The sequence below is a fragment of the Kogia breviceps genome, chromosome 10 (assembly GCF_026419965.1).
Source record: "Kogia breviceps isolate mKogBre1 chromosome 10, mKogBre1 haplotype 1, whole genome shotgun sequence".
Classification (NCBI taxonomy): Eukaryota; Metazoa; Chordata; class Mammalia; order Artiodactyla; family Physeteridae; genus Kogia; species Kogia breviceps.
The window spans coordinates 19,746,651-19,764,497 of record NC_081319.1 but is presented as its reverse complement, the minus strand read 5'-3'; the positions used below and the strand labels follow the sequence as shown (position 1 = coordinate 19,764,497).

At 43.8% G+C, this 17,847-nt stretch overlaps 1 protein-coding gene across 18 annotated transcripts in view; it reads right to left on the bottom strand.

The window, feature by feature from the left end:
- Positions 1-17,847, bottom strand: part of FOXP1 (forkhead box P1) — a 602,646-nt gene that overhangs the window by 68,050 nt on the left and 516,749 nt on the right. For all 18 annotated transcript variants that reach the window (XR_010842504.1, XM_067043615.1, XM_067043616.1 and 15 more), the window contains one exon: positions 14,624-14,828. Coding sequence is in view for 17 of the 18 variants with exons in the window: in XM_067043615.1 (XP_066899716.1) it covers positions 14,624-14,828 (205 nt within the window). In the remaining variant the exon portion in view is untranslated. The remainder of the gene's footprint in view (positions 1-14,623; positions 14,829-17,847) is intronic.

Below are 17,847 nucleotides of genomic sequence, written 5' to 3'. Positions count from 1 at the left end.
TAGGAAACCAGCGTGTATCATGAGAGCAGGGTTTCAATCCACTTGTCATAGTACCATATGCAGTCAAGGCCCCTCCTCAGTTGAGAGAGGGAAATCCTACCAGAATATCCCAATAGGTGATATACACGGACTCAACGGTGGCCCACACAATGTCAGGAAGAACAAGAATGCACATTTCTACCAAGCGGCAGATTTACGTTAATTTGTATTAGCCAAAAATATATCTAGCATCTCCAACTTCTGGTTTCACAGGTACCATGTCTAAGGGTGAGGCTTATTTTATTTAAATTAAAAAACGACTCGATTTAAAGAAAATAATATAAATAACAACAGCCATCTAAGCAGATACCGCGAGCCTCATGACAGCGGGGCACACACTCAAATGACTAAACTTTCAGAAAACAAAAGTGCGCGAAGGAGTCCTCAAGGAGAGGCAGTCAGTAACTGGGTTTACTTCCTGAGTCGACAGTGACCCAGCGGTAAGTCTCTCTGAATTTTCAATAGGGAAGGAAGAGCCTCAGAATTACACAGGGCAGCGTGTCGGATGCTTCGAGGACTAGACCCTATCCTTTAGGACCAGGGAGCATCCTATGTGGAGACCATCGACATTAAATCAGCTGCTTTGCCAATGGTAAGAACTTGAGGTTGGGGGCCACGATGACAGGTCATAAGTCTGGCAGTTACTCTCTTCACCATCCCCTCCAATCTGGCTCTACCCCCCTGCTGTTCAGATACACTGGGCAAAACACGCCATCTTGATTCTCAGAAGCCTGTGGCACAGCGAGACAACGGAGCAGAGGAGGAGAGGGCGAGTACCTGCGGGCTGGTCGGTGTGCTCTGATCCATCGCCAACACAGAGCGGGTGACCACAGAGGCCGAACGCCTGTTTGCACGGTGACGAGTGAAGGGACACATAAAGGAAAAGGACAAGGAGAGGCAGAGGTCCAGCTTTTGTTTCTGGCACCCATAAGGGCGATCGCTAGGCTGAGGTTGGAAGTGAGAGTTTCCCACTGACGGCATTAACACTGGGATCTTGTTAAGAAAACAGAATGCTTTCCAAAGAGGGGCCGTGAGCAACTGTGTCAATACAGACCTAGGGACCCCTAATCCAAAAGATATTAACACCATTAGGCAGGCATGCGCGTTATGTCCGTGCAAGTGTTTGCACTGGTGAGTCACAAGGTCTGTGTGGAACCTTGTCCATAGGTTAAGAGGAAAACAACAAGACCCGGAAAACCAAAGCGCATAAATGAAAGTTCCAACGCTAATTCTTCTCATTTAATCCCTGCCCCTGACACTCTGGGGAAGTCAGCACAAGCATACTCCAGAACCAGAAGAATTACCTAACAGAAGTGTGAGGGCCAGATGAGGAGGCTGGAGGTGAAGGGACAAGGGACTTAGAGAAATAAAGTGGCTCAAAACCATGAGGCACTTGCATTTATGTTTCCTAAGAATTACTTCCTACTTTATGTCATTCCTTTTGGGTCTCAGCAGTACGAGATGCTTCATCAATGGTCAGTGGATTAAACTCTTCTCTGCCTTTGATTCAGCATTTTTGTTTGTTTCTTTGTTGTGGTTCCTGGGGGGCTTTTTCTGGCCATGCCACGCGGCACGTGTGATCTTAGGTCCCCGACCAGGGATCGAACCCGCACCGCCTGCAACAGAAGCGCGGAGTCTTGACCACGGGACCGCCGGGGAAGTCCCTCCGCATGTTTTACCAAACACCTACTCTGTGCTTAAGCGTCGTGTTGGGTTCCTAGATCAGAGTCTATAAACTGAGATTCGTAAGAAATCCGTGGGAGGGTTCTAAGATAATATTACTGTTTCTGTATGCATGTGTTAAGATACTATTAGAACTTGTGTGTGAACAGATACTCGTGTACCTATGTGTACACATTTCTCACCTTCTTACGCATTAATTTTTATACTACAGATACTATATTAAGCATGTATAGAATTGATTAAAAGTACCCTGAGTAGGGGTGCATACTCAAAAGTTTTAATATTCATGGGGTGACTAATCAAACACACTTGGAGGTCATTGGTATAGACTGTGACTAAGTTCTCATCCTCTCCAGAAGCGTTCTACCCTACTCCCCAGTTGAGGGGAAAGAGAGAGCAATGAACAGACGGCCGGAACATAAAATTCTGTAATATTTGATCTGGGCCTTTGAGTATCAATAGAAGCTCAATGCTACAAGGAATAGGATGAGAGAAGGCAGGTGACTATCGCACAAAAAGCAATTTCAGACGTTAAGAAAAATAAAATTTAGAAAGACCCCGAGTACTCACAAATGATTTAAAGGCCAACGTCAGGAATTTTTAGAATGAATTTTGTTCCATGAAATAGTTCACACTGGGTCACAGTCTCAAGAATTGTTCTCTTTGAAATGCTGAGTCTTGGCACTGGACCCAGACGGTCCTAAAGACTAGTGACTAATAGTTACCAAGATCCCTCCCTCCGTCACTTTGAATCGGAGAAGGGGAAGAACGCCATGGAGTCAGGACAGCCGTTAGGAGGTCCTACACCAGTGGTTCTCGGAGTTCGGTCGCTGGGAACTTGTCAGGGATGCAAATTCTTAGGCCTCACCCCAACTTACCGAATCAGAAACAGGACGACTAGGGTCCAGCAATCTGTAGTTTAGCCAGTCCTCCAGATGATGCTGACGCAAGCTAAAGACTGAGAATCAATGTAGCCAGAAATCCACGTTTTCCCTCCTGATTGGAGCACGTTAAAAGTATCAGTATCAACAAAGACTAACCAGGCACTTCTACAGCATCCATGGCCAACGGGTGGCAACTACTGTTAACGAGTTCCTGAGCCTTAATATCTCATAAATTCACTATATTCTGAACACGCGGTCTCTGCAGTGAAATGCAGCACCAACCACATGCCAGGCTGCCTGTGCTAGATGACTGGGATGCGGCAATCGACAAGGGACATGGAAACTTTCCTTCCTGGAGTCCACTGCATCCCAAAATCTCACCTGATGCAAATGTTGGGGGGGGGTGTGGAAATATAGCCGCGATGATATTCCACCAGCGCTCACGTTTAACAAATGATACACTCCATCACATTTTGCCTATCTTCATATCACTGCATTATTTACACTGTGTTGGCACGTGTCTGCCTCTGTGTTTGTCTCTCTAGACTGTGAGCTCCTTAAGGGAGAGACCTACGTTCGAGTCATCTTTTAATGCCCAGAATCTATAGAGTTATTAGTATGTAAATGCTCAATAAAGGCAGCTTGAACGAATAAATGACTTTAACAATAAACAAGAGTCATTAATATTTAATTAATTAAATCATCAATAATCATTTAATACTCACGGAGCACTGCCTATGTGCCAGAGACTAAAATGTGTACAAGCTCATTTCATCTATGAGGCCAGGCTTGGTAACATACCCATTTCACAGAGGGCGCACTGAGGCACACCAAGATTAAGTACGAGGAGTGGGCTGCCTGCCCTGGAATGCAGGCCATCCGGTTTGAGTCCACACTCCTAAGCGCTAAACAACAAAGCCACCACCACCACCACCCCCACTAATCGAGGTAAGAGCTATGATCTAGCAAAACATGCCTCAAGGTCTTTTGCTTCTGCTGTGCCCTCTGCCTGGAGAGCTCTTCCCTGACTTCTTCATGTCTGTTCAAGGGTCACTTCCTCAGAGAGGCTTTGACAAACCCATTTATCCAAACAGTGACCTTAGCCCTGCTCTTCCTGCTTCACTTTTTTTTTTCTTCAGATCTTAATTCTATCTGTCTTTTTATTATATGATTATTTGTTCATTCTATTTCTCGTCCACTGCAACATCAGCTCCATGAGGTCAGACTTTCTCAAGCTCACGGTTCTATCCCTCAAAGCCTAGGACACCTGGGACGGGGTTAGTGACGCTTTGCAGAATAAGCGGATCTGCCTCAGTACTGTCTGGTGACTTCTGTCCTGCAAAGGCAGGCTTTTTTTGTTGAACTCTGGACAACTTCCCCATTTATCCTTGTTAGGTTTCTTTTACTTCTGCCTGTACAATCCTCTAATTTATTCAAACACTACTGGATTATTCCAGCTCTTGGTGTCATTTTTTTTTTCTAATTAAAGAAAGCTGCCATTTATTTCTCACGCTGATCTTTAACACGGAGACATCTTGTTCTTGTCGTAAATATGACTCATACGGAAAAATGTAAGTTGAATATAGGGGCTCATGTATACCAGAATGTTTCCATCGATATTTCAGATATAAAAAGGAGACATGAAGCCAGAGATGCCTGTCCAATTTGAAGGTCTATAAGTAATCATTTCAGGGAAGTATTTTAGCCTTTTGGATGTATAACCTGAAATTCCACCAGATGACTAAAATAGCCTCTCTTGAAAGCAAATACCACATCATTTACACAAACACTTTAGGTTTCTCTTTCCTTTTGCCATAATACACCTTCAAACTCAACATTCACAGCCATAGAGTAAAGTACACACACAGAACAGATCCTTCAAAGACAGACCTCAACATATTTTTTTTTAAAAAGGAAAAGAAGAAAGAAAGAAAGAAAAAGGGAAAGGGAAAGGGAAAAGAAAGGAAAGGAAAGGAAAGGAGAGGAGAGGAGAGGAGAGGAAAGGAAAGGAAAGGAAAGGAAAGGGAGATCAACTTGCCATTCGACTGATTTCCTTGAAGAATATAAAAGGAATGAAATCTGAAGGTCATAAAAGTGTGCCTATTTGTTTACGGAAGTCTTCCACAGGTAGTATAAATACCATCAGCTACAGTTGCTATGGGGTCTGTTTGTTTACCAAACGAGAATACCAATAGTTACACAAAAGCAGAACAGCATTTGGGTATATAAATGGAGAAGGCTTTGCCTTCTGGTAAACTTTCCAAAGCGCCTTTTAAAATGTTCCTGTTTTTCACCTTCTTCACTGGGAAATCTCTGTTTTCCAGATTCTGCCTTTTCAGTTCTAGCCCTCCAAGGAACGTCTTACTCTCAGATTTCTAAGGCTGGTAATGATTTGCTTTTCCTTTTCCCTTTCCCAAGATGTAAAAACTAAAAGCACTAGCCCAGCAACCCAAACTGTACAATGAAGATAAGTTCTCACAACTGAAAATACCAAAAAGAGAGAGAGAGAGAGAAACAAAAGCTGCAGAGTTTACAGATGAATTTTAGGACAGGCATGTCATACTTAAACTGAGTTAATTCACGAACAACCACCCAGAAAGGTGTGTGTGTATGTGTAAATGACTTTCTACGAACCAGGTATGTTTCATGGACCTGAATTATACCTGCTGGGTTAACCACTGGTTTCTAAAAAATAAAAGGAGGGGGTGTTAAGTGGGAAGGAACCCAGCAAGACCGTTCTGGAATTTCTTAGTTGAGCGGGTGCGCGTGTGCGCGTGTGCACGATAACTCAGACCTGCCATTAAACAAGCTGCACCACAGAGGCCGCCGTGAGTGGAGGGCTTCTCTTCACACTACATTGACCACGGCACCCACCAGGCACAGCCCCGGCGCCTTTCTGTGAATGGGACACGCTGCCATATGGACAAAGACACTGAACAAGCTGTACAAGTCCTGGCGACATGTGCCCAGGGGACTGTCCCGTAGCCACACCACCTGGGCTGTGGCAATTGTGCTCTCTGTCTGTGCAGAGGCACAGAGGAGCCCAGCAGGATGTTATTTCTGAGCACACACGAAAAGGAAAATTACAGTTAGGAGAATTCTCTGGCTAGCGTATCTGTTGCTCAATTCCCGAAATAGTTTCCCAGAGGAACGGTTATCTGCTTTATTCACACAGGCAGAAATGACAAGCTGGAACACATATTAACAATTTCCCTTTGTGAGCTTCCACTATTGTTTTAATGAGGAGAATATGCTTTGTAATATACTTAGGCCTTGACTGATCACAAAGGGGGGTGGAATAAAGAAAGTGAGGACGGCTGTACACGTGTGCCCACTTACTTGTATCACCCGAGCGAGCACGTCGGCACAGTGGTGCCTCCCTTGGCAAGAGCTGCAGAGCCAGGCTGCCAGGTGGCCCTGGTGCAAAATGGCATCTTGGTAAATCTTGAAAAAGGACATGCTTTCCGTTTAAGCCTCTTGGATAGCTTCCTCCTCACTGGGCCCCATTGCTGGCTGAAGAGCATGGGACTCCTAGTTATCATTTAAGCGAGAAGACCACTAGGAGTTTTCCAAGTCACACAGCGTTCCGTCGACCCTTGGCCTCCCTTTCCACTTTTGGATGGATCCATATCCACCAAAGAAAATTTTCTACTCAGTTAATCCAAGGGGTAAAGTGTACATTTCAACCAGACTCTTTTACAGGTAAAAAGGGCAAAATCCAGTACAATGGGCTCTGCCGTCAGAGCTCCCAAAAGATGGGTCCTCACCATTCTTCTGTCATATGCTTTCCTTTTCACCCCTGGTATGGAATAAACGTTAAGAAAGCTAATGTATATCAGGTGTTTCCACACAAGTGCAAGCACCTATGAAATACCTGGGTGCCAACCAAGGGAGAGGGTGGAAAAAACCCTATCAGCAAGAGCAACTCATCAGAAAAGAATGACTAACCTCCATAAAGAAAGAAAATGGGGGGCCTTCCCTGGTGGCGCAGTGGTTGAGAATCCGCCTGCCGATGCAGGGGACATGGGTTCGTGCCCCGGTCCGGGAAGATCCCACGTGCCGCGGAGCGGCTGGGCCCGTGAGCCATGGCCGCTGAGCCTGCGCGTCCACAGCCTGTGCTCCGCAACGAGAGAAGCCACAACAGTGAGAGGCCCGCATACCGCAAAAAAAAAAAAAGAAAGAAAGAAAATGGGGGTTCAAAGCTGATTTTTCATGAGAAATCTGGCACATTGGACATGAAATGGCCCACAGTTGAGTTTCGTATTAGGCAGTATCCCAAGGGACAAAAAAACTGAAAATCAACCGAATTTAAGAGAAACTTGTAAAACAAATGTGACTCTCCAGACCCATGATGTCATTTTATTGGAAAGTATTTATCATTTAAACACAATAAATAGAAAAAGATTTATAGGGTCTAATGATGCTGTGTTATGGTAAAAGGCATTTTATTGAGATAAGACATAACAGCTGTTTGAAAATAACAGCCGAGTTTTTCTTTTCATCACCCCATGAAGTGAACAGTCAAAAAAAATCCATAGGGCTTCCCCGGTGGCGCGGTGGTTGAGGGTCCACCTGCCGATGCGGGGGACATGGGTTCGAGCCCTGGTCCGGGAAGATCCCACATGCCGCGGAGCGGCCGGGCCCGTGAGCCGTGGCCGCTGAGCCTGCGCGTCCGGAGCCTGCGCTCCGCAACGGGAGAGGCCGCGACAGTGAGAGGCCCGCAAAAAATAAAAAAAAATTTTAAAATCCATAAACGGATCCCCCAGGATGTGGCAGTATTTTCAAGGTGTTCTCCCTTTGCCCTCCCTGAACGTGTGGAACGACAGGAGGTGACACGGCAGCATGGCACACCACCCTAAGAGAAGTTTTCCTTCTACTTCTAAAACCCAGAAGCAACTGGTTTCGAGCAGAAAGAGGAAATGATCACAGCTCTTCTAAACGTGATGATCGCCAAACACCCAGGAGCACTTTGGGGCATGAAATGTTGATATGTCCCCAGGAGCGTCTTTCCAACAGAAGCAGGGACAGTTTTGCCCTAAGCAGGCGACCTCCCTTGCAGATAGACATAGGACAGTTGACGCTGCCAAGGGTCTGCTCTGGAGCAGAAAGCAGCACCTGAGTGCAGGCCTCTGCAATTGGCTGCACCCTTGTCTCTTTCTTGTCCCTGCAACACCTGACAGGACGTGCCCTGCCTGCTTTCTATGTTCTCCACTTCTCGTCACCTGTGTGCAGCCTTCCCCTGCAGCCTACCCTGCCTTCCCTCTTTGCAAAAAGATGTGGCCGGGGAGAAGAACGGGCTGCAGAGAAACGCGTGGGGCTTCTCCCTGATTACGGCCTAACCGTGGAAGCTTACGGTCTGGTTCTGGTCCCCAAGCTCTATCCCCTGGAGGCTGTGACCCGGAGTCTGGGGTGGAGTCCAGGTGGTTCTGATGAGCAGAGGGGTTCCCCATGTGGGAACCAGCAGAATGTGGCAGCCACTGCAAGGACTTTAGGCTTGGGGACACCCTGGTTCCAGTCCCTGCCTGGTCCCTATCGAGCTGGTTGGCTCATGCAAGTTATCGACTTCCTCTGGGCCCCAAACTACCTGTACAGAGAGAACAGGACCCCACGGGGCCGTCGTGAGGATACAATGGGAAAATCAGAATTAATGCTTCTGTCGAGTCCTTTATGCATTGTGACTGGCACAAAGTAATAGTTCAATAAAAGTCAGCTGCCTGATCGTCACCATCATATGCCAGCTTCTGCCTCCGTCCAGCAGTCGCAGTACCTGTACCCTGTTGGCTCACACCGGAATCACAAACCACTGGTTCTGCGGACTGAACATGTCTGGGAACGTCATCCAAATGTGGGGGGAAAACTCTTCTTTCCAGCAGTGCCCAAACCAACCCAGGTCAACTGAGCATGCTCACCTGCAGTGCTTCTCCAGCTTGAACGGGCACGTCAAGGCGCCGGGGACTGGGTTAAAATGCAGACCCTGATTCAGGAGATCCAAGGTGGGGCCTGAGAGCCTGCATTTCTAACCAGCTCCACGTGATGCTGAAGTGGCTGGTCTACAGCCTTTGCCGAGCAAGAATCTCGGGTAGGCGTGAGAAACAGAAAATTCCCATACCCCATCTCAGACCAATGGAATCCAAATCTTCACAGGAGAGGCCTAGGAAGTGGTATGTTTTAACAAATACCTGTGCCATTATCGTCAGGCAATCTGGGAAACACTGGCCCGATGGTTAATGTTGGTGTTGGCCAGCTTTTTCTGTAAATGGCCAGATGGTAAATGTTTTACTCTTGGTGGGCTATATGCTTTCTGCTGTGACTACTCAAGCCGGCCATTGTTTGTTTGTTTGTTTTTTTTTTTTTTTTAAACAACTCTAATGGAGTATCATTGCTTTACAATGGTGTGCAAGCCAGCCACTGTAGTGTGAAAGCAGCCACAGACTTTGTGTAAATGAATAAGGCTCACTGTGTTCCAATAAAACTTTATTTACAAAGTAAGAAGTGGGCCGGGCTTGGCCGCTAGGCCATAATTTGCTGACCTGTGTAACAGATCAAATGTCTCAACCGATATGGGCAAGAAGTAGCAGTGAGAATTCTGAGGACAATTTGGGACAACGTGACTGCAGGTTCTCCAAAAGAATCTAACGGGGAGGGAAGATTTGGGGTCGCTAGTTTGGCTCAAGTGCTTCCAGTCAACAGAAATACAAAAGAAATTATCTGATTTTCAAAATACAGAAAAAAAAAAAAAAAAAAAAAAGGTTGAAATGAGGAAGACCTATTCAGAGTCACAGGACCTAGAGCTTACTACTTAAATTTCTGGCTCCAGAGGCCCTAAATATGAATATGAAAATATGCAAAAGCTAAATGCTTGTGTAACCAGAAGAGTTCTGAAACCAAGCTTCTAGAATGTTAGCAAGGAAACCAAGAGCACCAATATTTATTCATCAACAGAGGATTTAGTTAAAAAAAAAAAAAAAAGAAAAAAGAAAGAAAGAAAGAAAGAAAGGGAAACGCAACACCAAGCATGTCCACGACTCAGAGTCGTGGACTTTTTTGAAAGAGTCGTGCCTTTTGAAAACAGAAGGGCTGGTCAACACAAATGTTATTGTTATATAGTCAAATCCACGGCAATATGTCAAGAGGCCACAAATCAAAAACAGAGACTGTGAATCAAGTGAAACTGTCTGAAAGTCCACGAGCCAAGCAAAAACCTTCAGGGGTTATTTGAAGGCAGCTGCCAGCTGGGAAGTGTGGAAATCGCAAGCAATTGGAATACACAGGGCTGTGTCAACAAATGAGAAGGAAAAGGAAGGTACCTTGCAGGGACAGAAGGCAGGTTAGGCCTCAGAGAGAGAGAGAGAGAGAGAGAGAGAGAGAGAGAGAGAGAGAGAGAGAGAGAGAGGTGCCCAATGTGGGTCACCTGATTCTGAGAATATGACAGCCTCAAAGAAAGAAGAGCCCGCACAACCTGGGATCTCTCCAGAGTTTAAAGAAACCTTTCACCAAATGCTTAAGGAAAACCTTGGAACAAATATTTAGAAGGGCTATGCATCTGAGACACATTCAAGTTATAAAACATCTACTAATGGTGGTTGAACTAAAAGCAAAAAGCTGGGGAGGATCAGAAAAAAGGACTCTCTCTGATATGGACTACAGAAGGACAGCTGAAACAGAATAGAGACCAGATGATGTGTTCAATGAGGAAACGCAAGATTTATAAGGCAGGAAGGAAAGTCAGGATACACTGAAAGGAGGGAGAGGCTTGTTTTGCATCTGCCTGTGTGCAAATCCTGCATGGGGTCCATTTTTTTGTTCTTTATGTGCCGTTTCAGACCGTAAATGATTTATATTTTGCAAATCCTCTCCACCCACCCTCCCTTCGCGAGACGCCTAGGAACTATCGGTATCCACCTCAACACAGGGGAACTCTAGGATTTTGAGTCAACATCCGTTTTGTTGAATTGAATTTTTAAAATTTCTTTTAGGAGCACTGATTTTAATTTATCATAATTAAGTATTCACTTCTATACTGAATGGAATCTCTAAGTGCTGTTTTATGAAATAAAGGAGAGACTTGAATTTCAATCTCGGCTATGCCACTAACAAGTTCTGCGACCCTAGGTCACTTATTTAATCTCCATGATTCCAATTCCTCACCTGTAAAATGGGTATAATAAACCCTGCTGTTTCCCAGCAGTCACGTGGCTAAAATGAGACATCCCTCCAAAGGTAAGAGTTCAGCCAGCCGCTTGGCACAGAAAAAAATGGATTAAATGAGAGTTCCCCGCCCTTTCCCTAGTGCACCATAATATAATGTGACACAATTTTAATTCAGGCAATTACTTAAGTAGTAATTGCTATTTGTATTTACATAGCTGCTTTGATCCAAGAAGCTCAAAGGGCTTTACTAAATTTAGCATTTTAATAAATGTTTCATTTGCACGCTGTTGATTTTGTTTACCCACACCATAACTTGGAATTTCCTAACGCGAGACAGTCAGACAAGTTACGGAAACGAGATAGTATCTTCGTGTTTACAGGTATCCCAGGTCGGAGTTCTGTCTATTTACCAAAGAAGTCATGACACCCTGGTCCTGTGGAATTAAATGATAGTAAGAGATACGAATGTGCCTGCTTCCCTTTGCAGCTCTCTTTAGCTCCTGCCTGTTGAACTTCATTCCCACCACGCTTCTCTCAGGCCCTGACAACAGAGGTAGGTTTATCGCGCCAATGAATATATACATATTATACGTATATATTATATATATAGAAAAATCCACAATAAACATTATTAAATTCTCGGGAGGAAATCAAAGCACGAAGCATGGCGCCAGTGCTGAATTCTAATGACGCGGAAGGTCCGTGACTGCACGGGGACAGGATCTTAACAAGCCTTGATGTGAGCGTTGGCAACTGCCTCACAAATCACACGGGCCGCTCCTCCCCTGACAGTGCTGAATATTGATACGTGTCTCTACCCCGCGCAACGGGGAAGTGGGTTTCTACTGGCAATCTTTACCAAAGTGTGTTGTTTTTTTTTTTTCCCTTCTCTACACTCAAGGGTTTACCCTGAATGATTTAATTATAATTTTCCTCGTGTAAGACAAATTAAAGAGGAGAGTAGGAGTGTCGGGCCAAGCACATGATTTATCTCCTGAACAGATTGCAGCTCACCAAACCCCAGAGCTGCCGCCGCGGCGGCTGCTCATGGGAGCCCGAAGGATGCAAGGGGGCGGGGGAGGTCTTCCGCATGGCATGGAAACACGCGGCCCGGTCGTGATCGGGAGAGACGACTCGCAACTTGAAAAACACACCCAAACTCTCGCGATATTACCGTGGTCCGATGAATTTTTACACAGAGCACTCCCAAGTCCTTTCAGAAAGAATCCTGAAAGCTGGTAACCTAAGGTACGGCTCCAGGAGCACCGGGGGGTGGGATGTGGTGGGAAATACTACGCAGAAATCACGGGAGAGCTTCGAAAGAGATCCGTTTCACAAATGCCCTGGGTGAGTAAGGGATGAAACTTCTCCAAGGGACTTCCTGAGACAAATGACAACTCACTGTATAAGTGAGAACATATTTCGATAGTGACAGCTTTTTTTTTTTTTTTAACCATCTTCCACTATTTCAACAGTAATATCACACGGGGGTTTATTATCAAATAAACCCTCAGAGGGTAAAAACACTCATTATAAGTCCTTATATACAAAGCTGGCTAACTAATAATTGAATTTCTAGTGATCAGTTTTTAAAGTTTGTAGGTTTTTGACATATCTTTAACCTAAGGTACTCATTTGCCAAATTTGCTACGTTCAGTTAAAATGTGCTGACTAGAATCTGTTTTAATCCAGCCATGCCTAGGAACCTCCCAGGTAATAGAAACTGAGAGGTCCAAGAGGTTAAGCGGTAGCATATAATTTCATAGTTGCTTCTTCTTCGCATGAACAGTTGGAAAAGTCAGCCTGTTTTTATATCCAGATTAAGGTTCAGTGCAATCTAAATACTTTTCTGATCCTTATTCTAATGCTGGTAGGTAGCATAAATGAAGATTAAGCCCAACTTTTGTGCAGACACATAAGGACCACAAAACGAGAAATCCAACAAACTGATTCTCCTAGAATGAGACTGTCTCTGAGATCCATTTACTTTTGAATGCACCTTAAGACATGAAAAGGGCTATTCTTCTCCTATTCGCCTCCTTGCTAATCTACTACCTGACTCCAGATACATAACCTTTTAGAATGAAACTGAGCATGGTGCATCTAAACAGGGAGAGTTTTCTGTGTCACAGGAAATCTGTGCAGGCTCCACAATGGCTGACAAGATTACAACAAATACCTTAAGTGCATCAGTTGGCATTTTTCAGCGTATGGCCTCCTGCTCTGCCTATGGATAAAGATGTAATTCGATCCCTCTGCAGTAAATGGACAGCATCAACCTCAGGATACCAAAAGCAAGTAGAGCAAAGGACAACAACAGCCTAGAACCTTTTCTTCAAAAGCTATCGAAAGTCTAGTTTGTTTGTTTGTTTAATTTCAAAGGCACTCTAAGAGATTATAAAGCGAGAGCTAAGATTGGTCTCCAGACATAGAAATCTATCCTCACTAGAAACAAAAGAAGCCACATTTGGTCCAATGGCTCCAAATTAATTCTTACTGCCCACCATTCTATTTTTCAACCTCTTCTAAACCAGTAAGTTATAAGCATCTTTTAGTCCTTCTGTGTCTGCCACAGAAACTCTAAAGTGATTTTAAAAGGACAGTTGCAAGTTTTGGCTAAAACATATATAATCTCATCTCTGGAAACCTCTCATGGTTTTTATGCTGGAACGTGATACACACAAACGTTCATATACTGTTTTCTGTGTTTACTAAGCTCTAAATGGATAAAATGTTGCTGGTATAAAGACACACATCTAATTAAATCAGTGGGCTTCTTAAGGTTCAATATTTCAAGAAATACATGAAATTATATGTGTAACTGCTTAAGTGAAAAATAAAATTCAAAATTCTTTCACTGGGTCACTTTTATTTAAAAAAACCAAAATAATCTGGTTTTCCTGGTGGAAATGACACTTACTATCACCTATTACTTTTGAGGTTTCTTTCCTTCTGTGGGTGGACACTCTGCATATGAAATACACAGGAACCAGTTTAAAAATAGGAAACCAGAAAAAAGGTTTTATTATACATTTTCTACTTTGGAAAAGCACTGAACAGTGGGACTAATAGTTCTGCATGCTAAGGTATAATAACAGGGATTCACAGCTCCCTTTTCTTAGAGCTGTCTTCTCACATGATATACTCTGGATCTCCCAATCAACCTCGGCTTCAACTAACATCCAAGTGAAGCTCCGGGCAATTAAAAAAATATAAAGTCTTAACTTCCAAACAGGAATACAGAAATTGAGTCAATGCTACCATATGTCCCATAAGCAGGACAAAGTGGCTGTGTATGCTTGCGTGTGTGTATACACGTGGACCCCTTCCATCTCTCCATCCCTCAAACCTTCCCTGATGGTTTACAAAAAAAAAAAAAAGAAAAGGCCAAGTACTCTGGGAACACGAAGATGAAAAAGATGGGCTCCCTGCCTTCAAAGAGGGTAGTGCAGAGTAGTGTGCGTTCTACCTTTCATCAAACCATGATTCAACACAGCCTACAGCAGACAACGCTCTTCCCTTAGAAGACGTTTAAAGCCAAGGAAATCAGCTTGTACGGAGCGGGCACTTGGCACAAAGAGGAAGCCTGGAAGCCTGGAAATCCAAGCCATCCAATGAGAGACCAAACGACCCTGCCTGAGCTCCTAAGCTCAGGTTCGATCTACATAAGTGCTAATTCCATGTTGAAAAGGTGACAGGAATTAGATGCTTCACACCCACACCATACTGACTACATCCTGAAGTAATTATAGGCACACTCCAGTCACATGGATCCAATTAGAGATGACCAAGATATGGCGAGGCCCGGCCACCCACCCCTCCGCGTGAAAGACGGCTTTGGACGCATCTCAGAAGGGCGTTCCTACCTTTCCCTTTTGGGAGTGTGGACTGACAGCTGTCCGTTGGTAGAGGCATGTGGGTTCATTATTAAGGAGGTCTTGGAAGGTGCAGAGGAAGAGACACATGTCGTGGTCAGATCCAAACTGCTGTGATTGTTGCCCGTGGTTTCTTCTGTCGTATGAGCACTTGTCACTTCTTTCCAGAGCTGCTGCAGTTCGGTTGGAATCATGCCTGAAACAAACAAATTGGATAATTAAATCAATTAACAGCTAATTCCGTCCTCTTCAAACAGTAATTAAATCAAAGAGTCAGTAAACAAAGCCTAGTGTTGGGGGGAGCGGGTTTGGTGCGCTCAGTCTTTTTCCTTCCCTCTCAACTAAGGCAAATACGGTAGGAACGAACGTGTCCTCCCCCTGAAGTGCCCTCATCACACATAAAAGACACCCGTGAAAAGGATTCAAAACACAGCTACTTCTTGCAAAGACTGTGTGCCTCCATCCAAACTGTTGTTTCTAAATCGCTGGGGGGGAAAAAAATGCAGATAGATGTTACTGTATTTTTAGACACAAAGAAGGGCTCAAAATAAATTTGTTCAACTGTACTATTATGACAACACGAGCCACAAAATGAATAATTTTTGTGCTTAAGCCTTAAATGATGACAAATAGCTCTGTTATTAAATACAGTTTTTATTAATCACTTTTAGACATAAATTATGAATTCATATTGTCTTCCTGAAATGCTTTTCAACTTTTAACAGTCAAATTGATTATACTATGATTATTTCATTAACACACCTATCTTCCTCATTAATTTTGGTTTCTTGTACCACATGCTTAATTGATGGATGTGTCTACTGAAAAACTGTATAACTTTTTACACAAGTAACACTATTATTACTGTCATTTCTTAGATCCATGCTAATGAACCATTGCAGAATGAAATGAAAACGTGAAAGAAACTTGGAGCAGTGAAGTTCTCTTGTTTTTGAGGGGGTCAGAACGGACATGGGTCTTAGGCAGTAAGTGTCAACTTGCTTTTTTTTTTTTTTCCCCCAAGAAGAGATACAATCAGGATGCCAATCTCACTGTTGTGGGCCTGCAGCCTTTATTCTGGCTGCATGCCTCTACAGCCCAGGATTTCCAAATCCCACCTCAAGGCATATTCTAGTGCGTACACACAGAGAAGAAAAATATTCTGAGTGGCAGCTGACAAAAACAACAACCTAGGAGGACATCCTGGAAGAAATCACAGGCCCTGGACATCCCAAGGCAATGCTGCGTTAGAACTGGACGTCTGGATCACAGTCCACTGTTTCAACCAACTGGAACCCGGCTATCCTAGAAAGCCTGCCATTTTCTAACTATATAGCAGTCACCGAAACAGGCATGTTTCTGACCAAACCTAAGGTACTGAATTTAAAAAGAAGCCTGTGCGCATTGCAGTCATTTGAAACACATAATAAAAAATGCCAAGGTCTAAATTTAATTTATTTTTGTCATTTAGAATACAATGGATAGATAATCATCTCGACGTGATCAGCCAAACATCTTTACTTTGCTAAACTGTTAAAGATTTTAATTATGCTAGCATTGGAGAGCACTGGTCTAATGAGGCGATGGACTCCAGAGAATCCGAGTGGTTAAGAACTGTGAAATGAGTCTGATAGGATTTTTTTATATTCACCGTGGATCGTTTGCATATCAAAGAGGAGTAAATTATTGCACAGCAGACCAATAACCTTCCCCGCCTTTCTGAGAGGAGCGTTAACAAAAACAGTTGGTCTCTCCGAACGTTTCTCCACGAAAATGTTCAAATGCTCGAGTCCCCGCAATTAATAAATATTACAAAGGAGGCTTCAAATGATACATTAAGTGGTCAGATATTCTTCGAACGCATGCTCGACAGCCAAGTCGGGTTTCTTCTTCCTTCATAAGAATCAAATGCCAATTATATTTTGATGGATTTTGTCCCAAATGAGCGTTTAGTTATTAGGCATATTCAATTATTACTTGTCCCCTGAAATTAAACCTCGGAGGCAAATTAAACAAAGGGAAAGGTCACCACCACACAATCCCGTGTCCGGTTCTGCCACATCTGGGCTATTATTTTCCAACACCTTGCGAGGTGACACGTGGGGTGTGTCTATAGCTAACAGGCCCCCGCTGATGTCTGCACACCGACAATTACCTGCGAAGATGGCTGACCCTCCGACCACTATTTATTCAACTGAAACAATAGTGAATAGGCTTGTCTGTGGATGGTAGCACACTGATATAAAGCCACACAAGTCAACACCCAGTTTTATTTTCTGGGGAGCAAATACACATGAAAAGAACAAGCCACCTATTTTTCAACTCAAACTAATTGATTTCTGGGTCAGGTGCATGGGAGGTCACAAGAAGGAGGAACAACACACCACGGTTTCTAACAACTGTGTTAACACTTTCCCTTCGCAGAAGCAGAACTTTGAAGGTGTTTCAAGAGTAAGCTGTTTAACCAGCAAATAAAGACAAAGAGAAATGCCCTGTTACACTTGCTATGCCCACAGAGTACATTCATGCTGCTCTCCTCTCCTTCTAGTCCAACAGGCTAGCAAACCAGTTCCCTCGCGCAGAAGGAGAAACGGTAAATAAAACAGGAACTCAATGACTGACAACGAGGCATCCTTCTGGGTCAAATTTCAATGCGGTGATAACGGTGAAGAACATTGTCATCAGACTCACAGAAAAGCAGTCCAATCGGTCTCCTCCATCAATGTGACACCTTGTTAGTGATGTTAAACTGTTAGTTCAATGAATACTATCTACCAAAGGATGCTGTTATTTGACAGCCGCGATCTCACGATAGAACTGTGACAGATAAAAGGTAAGCTAGTCACTCATCAGACTAAATGGACATCAAATGTCCAGAAAGCATGCATTTCTTCCAAAAGATGGTAGATAGGAATAACAGCAACCAAGTTAAACAAATCCATTAACAGGTACATCAGCAGGCACGTAATTTTCTCCCAGCTATAGTTTACATTTTAAAGAATTAAAAAGTCAGAATGATACTAAAAGTGTTATTTCTTTATGGGATTACAGGTGCTGAGGAAGATGAGATGAGTAAAGACACCAAGGGAAAAACAGACATGCTAATAATGTAAAAGAGAGAGAAGGCCCTACAACAGCCCTAAAAACATCCACAGAAAAAAGTCCTTCCGTTTCATAACCTAAAACCTCGGGGGGTGGGGGGCGTCGCGTGGGGT